The 12486-nt window shown below is 40.4% G+C and overlaps 1 protein-coding gene across 2 annotated transcripts; it reads right to left on the minus strand.

The window, feature by feature from the left end:
- Positions 1–364: 364 nt before the first annotated feature.
- GPR82 (G protein-coupled receptor 82) lies at positions 365–5267 on the minus strand. 2 transcript variants are annotated; one of them, XM_017514592.2, is made up of 3 exons: positions 4562–5265; positions 2023–2093; positions 365–1880 (listed from the first exon to the last, which is right to left on the minus strand). In XM_017514592.2, the coding sequence occupies exon 3, from the start codon at positions 1844–1846 to the stop codon at positions 842–844; it is 1005 nt and encodes a 334-aa protein (XP_017370081.1). In that variant the 5' UTR covers positions 1847–1880; positions 2023–2093; positions 4562–5265; the 3' UTR covers positions 365–841. The 2 variants fall into 2 exon arrangements, with proteins under 2 accessions (XP_017370081.1, XP_017370083.1); XM_017514594.2 differs by lacking the exon at positions 2023–2093 and having other exon boundaries at positions 4562–5267.
- Between the last annotated feature and the right edge of the window lie 7219 nt (positions 5268–12486).

Genomic DNA, 12486 nt, shown 5'->3' on the forward strand with positions numbered 1-12486 from the left:
GATAATTCCAAATAAATAATGTGTTTATAAAACCTTGGAATTTTTCACTGTATTATTTATTTAGATAAGACTTGAGTGAAGCTATTTCTTTCTTTTTTTTTTTTTAAACTTATTTTTTTGTTTTGTTTTGTTTGAGACAGAGTCTCACTCTGCCTCCCAGGCTGGAGTGCAGTGGCATGATCTCTGCTCACTGCAACCTCCGTCCAGGGCTGAAGTGATTCTCTTGCCTCAGCCTTCCGAGTAGCTGGGATTACAGGTGCCCACCACCATGTCCAGCTAGTTTTTGTATTTTTAGTAGAGGTGGGGTTTCACCATGTTGGCCAGGCTGGTCTTTAACTCCTGGCCTCAAATGATCTGCCCGCCTTGGCCTCCCAAAGTGCTGGGATTACAGGCATGAGCCACTGCACCCAGGTACTTATTTTTAAAGATTTTTAAATTGCCAATAAACACTGGCCATAGATTGACTCTTGTATTCTAACTACCAGAAAGCAGACAAGTCATAAACCATTTGCTTCTTTATCCTAGTCATGAAATAACGTGTTCTGAACAGAAGGACTCACAGTTGAGTTTAAACAGTAGTCTGTTAGTTTCATGTGAGTGGGATCCTTTCAATATGCGTAATTTTTGCCTCTGAAAGTTTCTGCCATCTCAACTTTCAGTATAAGTAGAACTGTTTTTTGAGTTTTATGAATATATATTTATTTATTTTTAAAAACCAAAGAGATTTTCTTGGTGACTATTGTCATCTAAACTGTGACATGTTAATGATGTAGTTTAACATCCCTAATAAAGTCACAGGAATGCTTTTCTATATTGTGGGTTTTCCATTCAAAAGTCAAGCCTATGATTGCATATGTGCTGAATTAGACTTTGTAAAGAGATTATACAGTGTCTTCTTGAATGTTTTATCTAATAAAAGAAATATAATGGGGTCTGTGCTACTTCTGGCTGAAGCAAGACAGGTGAGGATGTTTTTTGTTTCTATTAAATAATTCAGTTGCTGACAGTTATCATTTTGCTGTAGAATGTAAAAAACGGGTTTAAAAATACTATAAGGAAGGAAGCAAACTATTAGTACAATCTGGATGACCAAAAGATGTCTTTTCACAGAACTGTAAGTCAAATCTTTCTCCGTAATGGATGTACAGGTCCTTATTTTTCTAAGATGGCTTACAAAAGAGTAGTATGATGTTAGCACTACTAAAAAGGAAAGTCCAATAAATGTGGTTCCAATGAGACCTGCAATCTGAGAGATCATGGCTCCTAGTTCCATCTGCCGATTGTAGCATAGGCTCTCTTCTCCTTCTGTAGCCTCTATGACTGAGTAGTATATGGTAACTGGAATAATTATACCCAGTACAACTCCCCATATATAAATGCATAGTTTTCTAGCAAAGTTGGGCTGGCGAAATTTTTTCAGTAAATGGCCATAAAATATTTTCTCATAGCACGAAGTAGTATCTTGCAAGGAATCCTTTTGCATTAAGGTAGCGTAGCGGCTTATGGCAATCCAACTTAAAATTAAGAGACTGACAAACATACTTACATGCATCGATAGAGTTCCCAGAAAATTGACCACTCTGCATTGAGCAGATTGATATTCCCATTGGAAACCTTTCAGGAAATAGATACCCATGAAAGGCATGGCACTGCACACAAGTAAGTTTGCAGTCACAAGGTGTGCCAGGTAGATGTGCGTTGAGGCTTTTTTACCGATTTTTGTTAAAAATATCCATTGAGAGAGAGAGTTTCCAAAAAGACCAACAACACAAAGGAGGGTGTAAATGATTGGTAAAGCCATGGAAGAGATCATAGATGGTTGAATACATGTTGTGTTGTTGTTCATTTATGTCAGATTTTCTTGAATTTTGACACAGGAGCTAGAACAGAATTGCAGATATTTAATATTAAAATTATTTATGGTACAGTATTTAAGCTTAATAGTTTTTTTAAACATTGAATGAAATAAAATTGTAACAAAAATGTACTAGATGGAATGGGAAAGTATAGATGGCTTCTTACCTTTTCTAATCACGATTGTCCTCTTGAAATAAATACAAAAAGTTACTTAATATGATGGATAATGCCTTTGTCTAAAAAACAAAATTTGATGTAAATAATTACATGCCTGGGATTTATGGTTTTATTTAGAGCAATGAATAGTTCTTAGATTGTAAAACAATTTAAGTAGTGTAATAATGACTAATTTTCCCTAGAAATATAATTTTAAAAATTTTAAGGCACATGCAATCAATATATGTTGGCCAAAGTATTACAGAAGTATTTTGTGGCCATAATAATAGACAGTTGACTGGTTTTTAATTAGCACATCACTTACATATAGTTTTCAAAATGGTGTCATTTTGTGGCTAGATTAAAACACTCCTCTATAATGTTTTAAGAGTCTCTTTTCATATTTCAGAAGTTAACTCAATTCCACTTGAACAAAAATTCAGATAAGATCCTGAATTGAACAGAAGAAAAGTATAGCAACCAAGGACAGACTCCAAAATCCCAGGATCATTACCAAAGAGTATTTAAAATCTCATTTCAAATATTTAATGTTAAACTGTCATACTTCAGTAAAAGTTTACTTTACACATGTATGTCAAAACTGTAGTTGCAGCCAGATGTGGCTTACCTGTAATCTCAGTACTTTAGGAGGCCAAGGCGGGAGGGTTGCTTGAGACCAGGATTTTAAGAACACCCTGGGCAACATAGCAAGACCCTGTCTCTATAAAAAAATGCAAAAACTAGACCAGGTGTGGTAGCTCATGCCTGTTACTCCAGCACTTTGGGAGGCCAAGGTCAGCCTGGGCAACATGGCAAAACCACATCTCTACAAAAAAAACAAAAAAATAGCCAGGCATCCTGGCATGTGCCTGAAGTCCCAGCTACTTGGGAGGCTGAAGCAGAAGGATCAATTGAGCCTAGGAGTTCAAGGCTGCAGCAAGCTATGATCATTCCACTACACTCCAGCCTGGGTAATAGTAAGAGACTCTGTCTCAAAAACAAAAAAACTGTAGCTGCTATGCTTGTTGGTTAGAGTGTCCTCATGTGTTTTTCAGAGGATTTTTTTTTAAAGGATATGATGTTTTAATCACAGCATACATGCTGGTTTTTACTTTTTTTGTGTCATATTTAAATCTTTCTCACTTCAAAGGGTACACATGAAGTGCTGAAGAATCTTATATGAATTGCTTCTTATTCTTATTTTTCTACTTATTTCCTCACTTCCTTCAGGCAAGAATAACAAAAGTTACTGGATTCTGGTCAAATAAGAACCATGATCTCTATTCAGAATGTGCCACATTCTCTGTGTTCTTCACTTAGCCTCTGGGCACCACATTCTCCACTCTTTCATGATCTAGAGAAGGTTTCTCAATCTTTTTTTTAATCATGTTCTCTTTTGATAAACATAAAAATTGTACTATACACAGCCTTTTGAAATTCTTATATCCCCCCAGCCCCTCAGGGCGATTTTACTCTCCATCCCTCTTCGGAATTATGGTTTGATTTATTTTCTGCATCTTGGCTTACAGAAATTGTTTTTTATCCCAAATATAATATTATAATTTTGTAATAGCTTTTTAAACCAATCCATACCCAAAGTCTTGAAAACTTGAAGACTGTGCAGTGTCTGTGGGTTCAAATACCAAGGTCCTTAATTAATGTCTACCAGTGTCTTTATAATTTTCTTTGCTATTTTTATTTAGAAAACAGTCCATATGCTTCATTGTAACTTTGTGTCTGAATCTAGTGCAACCTGGTAAATTGTAATCTGATTGCAATTAATGTACACCATGGTATAAATATATAAAACCTAATCTATAACTTTACCAGTTCAAAAATCAGTCAGATAGTGAAATGAGCCAGTTTATTTAAGAAAAAGTTATCTGCTCACAGTAGATTTTGCTTTTACATAAGGAATTGAGCTTCCTTTTATGATATTGTTAAAAGCATTAACTCCTGCCTTTTGTAGATATTGCATAGTATACTAAAAACTGCAAAGGTGATGGTGCTTCTGTATAAATATTAAATGCTTTCAAACAAAAGGGAGATAAAAAGACTTCTGCAGAGGCTGGCTTTACCAGACAGAAGTTGAGTCTTTATAGGACTCTCAGTATAGTAATCAACAATTAGGTCACCATCTTTACCTTCCCAAACTTGTATCTACTATGTACAAGTACTCCTACAAAAATAAAATTTGACTATAAAACTACTAGATAATTATTTTCTAAAATTTTCAAAATACTGTTAAGAAATCAAATAAAAATTACATGTTACAGATACAGAACTGGTCTCCAGAAAATGCCTCTATGTCTATATTCCCCTCAGGAGAATGTCTGTCTCAAGTCACTCTTGCATACATTTTATCTCTGCTAATTTGACAAATGAAAAAGTTCTACAACTCTTAACTACAGCTACTAACAACTACCTACATAATTAATATGCTGACTGCCTTTCTTAATGATCAGCTTTCAAAATTTAAACCATTAGGTTCTGTTCATTTTTATAGCATTAATTTTTCAGCTAAAAATGAATAAATAATCACTCTTACCTGTATGAGTAGTTTACGCCAAATAAGGTTATATTGTTAAGGGCAGTGATGCCAAATTTCAGACTTAAAATCCTCTGATCTTCACTCTTCCAATATCCTTAGTCAATGTAAACAGATTCTTGCATGACACCAACTACGGTGGGGCAAAAAGGGGAAATTAAACAGAGTATTGAAAAAAGTCAGTAGTTACAGTCAATATGGTAAATGCCTCCTCAAAAAACCCTCATTTCTCTATTTCTGTAGTGGGAGGAAGTTGGTGGACAATATACATATGATTATTTCATGCACTAGTTATACCCCAGTAAGCTTTGTTTGCACAATTGACTGAAGTTCACAGGTTTAAGCCCCCATGGCTAGCTTTATATGATACAGTGATAGAAGGAACCACTCTGCAGTAACCCACTAAAAATATTGTTGCAAATTTTTCTGTAAAATTGTTTGTGGGTGGCGTATTTGGAATCCATCCTTATCAAAAATAGAAACAAAACTCAAAGTTTTCTTATAACTTACTAGAATCAAATAGAGCTGAAATAGAACTTCATGATCATCTGTGAATTGAGACCCTTTGTTCTAAAGTTGAAGAAGCTGAGGCCCAGAGAAACTCACTGTAAGCACAGACTGCACCAGGGATTGAGTCCCAGTTTGGTTACTAATGAGTTAACTCACTCTGTTTCTAATTGCCCTGCACTACCTCCATTTGTCAACATAATACACTGTTTGGGGCATTTCATAATGGATTTGCCAAATCCTGGGAAGTGCCAAGTATGCCTCAGATCAAATGAATAGTTATATTATCAAGAATTGTGAAACCATGGCTAGTCTAAAACAATAAAAAATTTTAAAGATAAAAAATAGAGGCTGGGAGCGGTGGCTCATGCCTGTAATTCCAGCACTTTGGGAGGCCGAGATGGGCAGATTACGAGGTCAGTAGTTCGAGACTAGCCTGGCCAATATGGTGAAACTCCACCTCTCCTAAAAAATACAAAAATTAGCCAGGCGTGGTGGCACGTGCCTGTGGTCCCAGCTACTGAGAAAGCTGAGGCAGGAGAATCGCTTGAACCTGGGAGGCGGAGGTTACAGTGAGCTGAGATCACACCACTCCACTCCAACCTGGATGACAGAGCGAGACTCCGTCTCAAAAAAAATAGAATTGTGAAACCAATTTTTTATACAGGATTGTCAAATCAGTCTGTGACCTACTAACTAAATGAAAGCTAAATGTGTACATCTGGGGAGCCAGACTTGCATCAAGCACTCCCTCCCTTTCTTGAGTAGCTAAACCAGTGGGAGTCCGAAAAAGAGAACAGAAATCTAATTTCATCAAACCTGAGCACTTTAGTTATCAGTAAATCCTCACTTAAAATTAACAGAAGTACATTACCATTTCTCATAAACTCCCAATGTTACCTTATTTCATGTTTATTTCATAAATTCTCTCTGATGTTTGGTAATATTTCTCTCCAAAACAAAAGTGAGAACTGCCTACAGTGTCCGGATTGTGTTCTGCTGCTGTTCATCTTTGCCTTACCACCATTTAATTAAGAACAGTGACTCATCATCAAGGTTTACGGGCCATTCATTACAGAGTAATTTGGCTTCTAGAATTTCTATCACTTTTACTTCAGTAATGTATCATATTTGGGAAGGAATTAAATAGAACAGAAACCAGTTTTAAGTAATTTAGAGAATGGAAATGGAATGCTGTTTCTAAGTGATTGAAAGATATTTATAATATTATCTGTTCAGGCATAAGCATCTTTGGTCCGAATAAAGAACATTTTTGTTTTCCTCCATTGTCTCCAAACTCAGTAAATGATACCATCACTCCTTCAATTATTCAAGCCAAAAACTTGGGAATCATTCTTAATTTCTCTTTCTTTCACATCTTATATCCAATCAATTGGTAGTACTCTAGCTTCTGCTATCACTACACCATCATTCATTAGTCACATTTCATGAGAGCTTACTATGTGCCAGATATCTTGCTAAGTGCCTTACATTTCAAGTCTTATATAGTTTTCACAACACCCTGTGAAATAAATATCTCATTTTAAAGGTAAGAAAAACTGAAACTCAGAAAGACCACATAAGTTGCCCAAGGTCATGCAGCCATCTGTCCTCACAGGATGGTAATTGGCTCACCTCATAGCACGTAATTCAAGAACAAGTCCATAGCTTCAATGCCTTTTTGTGATCTAGCCTCTGAAGTCAACACTGTCGCTTCTGCGGTATTCTATTGGTCACACAGAGACAGCCCTGGATCAGTGCAGGTGGTGTGAGTATCAGGATATAATGATCACTGGGAGCCATCTTGGAAGCTGGCTACCACAGATGTCAATCAACCATTGAACCAAAGGAAGAGTCAGAAGTACTGCTTAAAAACCATTGTCAGTCCACTGGTCATTTATTGGGCAAGCATACCTGCCTGGATAGGCTATTTTTGTTAAACAGTGTAATTCCTTCGACAAATATTTATTAGAGTTTCTACTATGTTCCCAGCAGCATGTGGAGTCACAGAAGTAGAATGTTAGTCACAAGCTGATTTAGGGTCTTTGGAAATTGAACAGATTCTACAAGCAAGCCAAGGATTTAGATTAATATGTGATGTGTGATACAGATTTCGAATGCTCTATGAATTAGAGAAGGGCAGAAACAGTGACTCAAAGCGGTTCTGAAAGGCTTTGTGAAAGCAAATGGAAGGAAAGAGAGCAGAACATAACCTGCTGAGTGACAGTTCTGTGCCAGGTATAGAACAGAGTATTTTACATCTAAGAACCCTAGAGATGTGTGGTAGGAGTCCCATTTTACACTAGAGGAAATTGAGGCTCAAAGAGATTGAATAGCTTGCCTAGAGGGATACAATTAGTAAATTAGCTTTAAAAAAAACCTCCTTCTCTGCCTTAGGAAGAAATTATTTGTTGTCCTTGCAGGTCAATAAGGGTACCCTATGGTACTCATGATATGATCATGTTTTAAGTATTTTTAACTTTGTTGAGATAGGGTTTCCTGTTCTGATTTATATATTTGTGTATCCTGTTCCAGACTTAAGGTAGCAAAAACTGACTATGGAAGAAATCAAGTTTTTTTCTATCTTTGAAAAAAACTCTGGACTTTGTTAAGCAAATTATTATTCCAATAATGTTAGTATAAATTCTTTATGATTCAGTGATTTTGAGTTCCCCAATTGAAATATAGGTAAATTTTATTTTCATTCTTCTTTTTTTTAAGACGAGGTTTCACCATGTTGGTCAGGCTCGTCTTGAACTCCTGACCTCAGGTGATCCGCCCACCTTGGCCTCCAAAGTGCTTGGATTACAGGCGTGAGCCACCACACCCGGCCCTATTTTCATTCTTCTAAGAAATTAGGAAATATTGCTACAATAGGGAATACTAGATTAATTTCAAGAATAATAAAGTATGTTACAAGTACTCTGTAAAAGTGGCCACTTTGAACTTTTCTCATTCAGATCACCAGTAGTTTTCTTTGTTTCTCATTCATCTTGCCCATCCATCTCTTCAAAGCTCCCCTTCTATTGTCCAACTTGGCCCAACAGTTCTAGTTGCTTCCTATTATCATCTGCCAAATATTGATCTCCTAAGTGTTCTGCTCTCACCCTTAGGATCTTCCTCCTTGAGGTGTTAGAGTTATCTCTTACAATTGAAGTTCTGTCTTATGCTAATTTTCCTTCTTTTGAGATGGATTTGTATATCAAGTCTGTTTTTTAATCTGGCGCCAAAATTCATTTGGAGTGGTTCAGTGAGAGTGTTTCAAAGGGCAGGCACATACTTACCTGGCAGAGGAGATACCATGATCAAAGGGCAGGCATATGAACGTTTATTTTGGCAATCCATTGTGGGCTGTACATAGCAGGGGGACATGAGAGCTTTCCTGACTCACATGGATTGTTGGAGTTAGAATTAGGGTCCCTTATCAATTTCCCTAGAGCCAGGACCCAGAGGACACAGGACAGCTTTTAGTCGTACCTGAAGCCATGTGCTTCATCTAGAAATTATTTTAGTCTATCCAAACTAGTGTTTAAACTGGGCAATTGGCCTTTGTAAGTACTCTCACTGACCAATCAGGAGCTCAAGGCACTGAGAGGCTGGTATGCAGAAAAAGAAGACATGACTAATTTAGTACACATTAGAATATCATATTCAAAAATAATTATTTCTTTAAAACAGGGGCAGTGGTAAGGAAGCCTTGTCCAGTTCAACATACACCCAAGCCAGTGGTTATCTTTAGGAGGAGTGAGGAACAGTGCAGTTACTCAAAGCTATGGTTTGGTCAAGGCTCACTGAGCCTTCTGCTCTCTCCAGGAAGTGGTGTCTGGCCACAGCCTTATTTCCAGTTGCACTGTTCTCAGGCCCTCACTGTCTGCCACAAGCAGCTGTGATCATTGGCGTCCCACCCTTAGTCAGGGTGTGAAGAAAAACCTCTCCTTGTTCTGAAGAACTGGTTTCTCAGCAAGCAATGGGAGTATTTCTCTCAAGAATTATTTTTAAAAACAGCAGGAAATACAGTCTAAAGTTTGTACATTTATAACACAGAAAAGTTATTAACTTTTAAGAAAAGTCTAGTGAAAAAACAAAAATGGATTTTGTGAGTGGAAAACACACATACACAAACTCAAAGGGCATTTTCTTATTAGTTTGCATTTCCTTATGCATCCAGTGAACCAGCTCCCCAGGAGTTGGATCCATCTCTAAATTCCGCTGGGTTACTTCACCTTTTATAACCGATTGCAGCACAGCTGCTGCTTCAAACTGTGGGTGACCGCCCAGGAATTAAAGTTTCCTCGGCTCCCAATCCTTTCATCCTTTGTCTTCCCAACCACATGTTTCCATGAACCTGAACCAGGACTGTTCCAGCAAACCCCACCTCATTGACACTGAGACAGAGTAGAGACAGGCTTAGCTTCAGCTCACTTCTGCTAGAGCACTCCCACTGATCACAAAACCCACATCACTACCTCAAACGCTAATAGTTCTTGAGGAATTCCAGGAATTGACCTTATGAAGATAACTAAAATTGCCTCAGGAAGGAGTGCTGAACAATTGATTTACAGCCTTGTTGCCACAGGCCAGAACACCAGGTTGGCCCATTACTCAAGATAACCATAGCAACCAGATCTGCTGAGCTGCTTTGCTCAGCCCAGCCCGCATACCCTTCCTGCACTTTGCCTGGTAAGAAAGCCCTACGAGACTCTTCAGGAGGGAGTCTGAGAATTCTGTCTCTCTTGTGCTGCCTCCCTTATGTTTGGGCATAAGCTCCAGTGAAGCTTTCTCTATGAAAGCTCTTTTGGCCTCATATCAATTTCTGTTGCATTGAGAGCCCAAGAACGTATGATCGGTAACAAGGCCAATTGAGAGTAGAAAAAAGAAAAAAATCACACACAAGTTCAAAGTGCTTTTTCTTTTTTTGTTTTGTTTTGTTTTTGTTTGTTTGTTTGTTTTGCTCTCTCTCTCCCCCTCTGTCTCTCTAAAGTGCTTTTTCTACTCTTTATCATTCAACAAGAGTCGACACAGATGACCTCTGTGACCACATGTGTGGGGATTTCTCCCAGTGAACAAGCAAGCAAACAGTTCTGCAGTGGACACCAGTTGGGTGTCCTCTAATTCAGTTCAGTTCTGTTCTGACACTATGTACCTGGAGATAGTGTCAGATCCCACAGGTTGAAGGCTCAGTCCCCAAGACTTCTCCCCACCTTGAGATGCCAATGGCAAGTCCCAGGTTGCTTTACCTGTGCTTCTGACTGACAGGCTATTGTGCGACCCCTGGTTGTGGGACCCCAACCCACGGAGGCAGGCACCCAGTAGACACGAGGCAGAACGCGTGGTGGCCGGTACCGACTTTATTGGGATCTCCGGGCGACTCAAGCAGGAAGGGAGGAATCGCGCGCGTTTTCCTTGTTCGGTCGGTTTTATAGGGGCAGAGGGCCTGGGGCGGTGGGAGAGCAGTGGCGGCGGGTGATGATTGGTTAGTCCCGGTTGCCGGGCGGAGAACGGGAAGTTGAGTGGGCAGGAGGTTAATAGGGCATATGGTGATTGGTCAGGGTTTGGGCAGGAAGTTTGCTGGGCGGGAGCTAAAGAGGCAGGTGATGATTGGTTAGGTGGTTGCTAGGCGGAAGGGGCGGGAGTTCCTTCAGTCGGGAGCATTGTGCTGAGTCACGTAAGGAAGTTAAGCTCCTTCCATGTGGCTGGGGGGTGGGGCCAGAGAGGCCTTCTACCAGACATTCCCAACTCCTTAAAGAGGAAAAGGGGCGGCGATAGTCCTCTGGCTACTTCCTGCTGGCCTGGGGCGGCGAGGGGCAGGGGTAGGAGTTTAGGCTGGCTGGAGAAGGAAACTTTCCGGCTGCTCGGGGCTAGCCACTGGTTGGAGCATCATTTGATGGATAGTGACCCGCGTGAGTTCTTGGAGGCGCCGCTGTAGGAACTGTAAGAAGCAAGGGGCAATGAGTAAAAGCAAACAGACAATTACTAGGGGCCCGATTAACGGGGATAAGAGGGTATACATAGAGGAAGACCACCACGCTGTGGCGTCGGCTGAAAACTTCTGATTTTGTAAGTTGGTTCTGATCTTCCGTAGGTTTTCGATTCTGGTTTCCACCAGGCCAGATTCATTAATATAGTAGCAGCACTCTTCTTGCAAGAAGATGCAGGTGCCTCCTTATCCAGCAGTGAGCAGGTCTAGGGCCCTTCGATTCTGTAACGCAACCTGAGCAACAGAGGTGATTTGTCTTTGGAGGGATGCAAGGGATTCAGCAGAGTTCTCAATGGCAGCCTGTAATTGAGAGGCAAGTTGGGTTATTCCGGAGTGGGTTTGGGCTAGCGCTCCTCCTCCCAACCCAGCAGCTACTGCCGAACTGGCAAGGGATAGGCCTACAGCTAAAGGCAGGAATGCGGCTCTCCGGGAACGGTGGTGAGGCGCTTGGAGCATTAGGTATTCTGCTCGTGAGTAGACAGTTAATCGGGGGACAAGGGTTACAGGGAGGCATAAAAGGGTTGGTGGCTGGCCCTTGTGGAGGGTTTTTGACAAGGTGTTGTTACACCAAAAGAATGTTCCTTGTGGAGCAGTCAAGTTGGTAGTTACTGGAAAAGTTTTGTTACAGCTAGTGAAGTTTTGGCCTAAGGAGTAACATATTGGCAGCTGCGTTAACTCAGGTGGAGTGTAGAGATTTACCTCCTTAACGGGGGAGAAGGAAGAAGTAGAGGCCGAGGTGTTGATGTTTGGAGGGATGGGATAGGGGACAGCAACAAAAGGGGTTTGGCCCAATACGGCACACATGAAACATGAGGTGAGGTCAGTTAGCCCGGAGGCGTTAGCGACTCTAAGTCCTTCCCTTAAGAAAGTGAGCCAGGAAAATGGGGACGAGGATTTTGGCGAGCTTAACTGATTGTTGAGGGTTTGTTCTTGTTGTTTAATGTCGGAGTGAACCTGGGGAGTTGTGCGGACGTATGCCCGCCATATGTACAAGTGTGAGGAGGGATAACTTGTACTAATTGAATCATAAATGGCTGCCTTTTGAGGGGAGGTCCATCGACTATCCCCTGGGTCGGAAATGTGTAGCGAAAGTCCGATCGGTGTAGAGGTAAGGGGAGAAGCATTTCGAGGGCCTGGGGAGGTTTTTAAATGCTTTTTGCAGGTGCCCCAGGTGCATCCCATGCAGGACTTCCAGGAGGTGGAGGCGCACTCGCCAGTTTGTTCATAGTTGAAGCATAGGAGAGTTCTAAGCGAGTTGGGGACATTGTAGAATTGGGTGAAGTTTAGGTAAATGGGGGCCTTGCATCCGTTGGGGGAGCAATCAGAGGTTGCCAAGAGCTGGTTGTGGCTGTAAGGAGGAGTGTCACAGATAAAGGCGGTCTTAGTGTAATTTTCAGTTAGGTAAAACCTCCAGACATATGGGGTGTTGCCCTTATATTTT

This window comes from Cebus imitator, unplaced genomic scaffold (genome assembly GCF_001604975.1).
Source record: "Cebus imitator isolate Cc_AM_T3 unplaced genomic scaffold, Cebus_imitator-1.0 Scaffold528, whole genome shotgun sequence".
NCBI classification, from domain to species: domain Eukaryota; kingdom Metazoa; phylum Chordata; class Mammalia; order Primates; family Cebidae; genus Cebus; species Cebus imitator.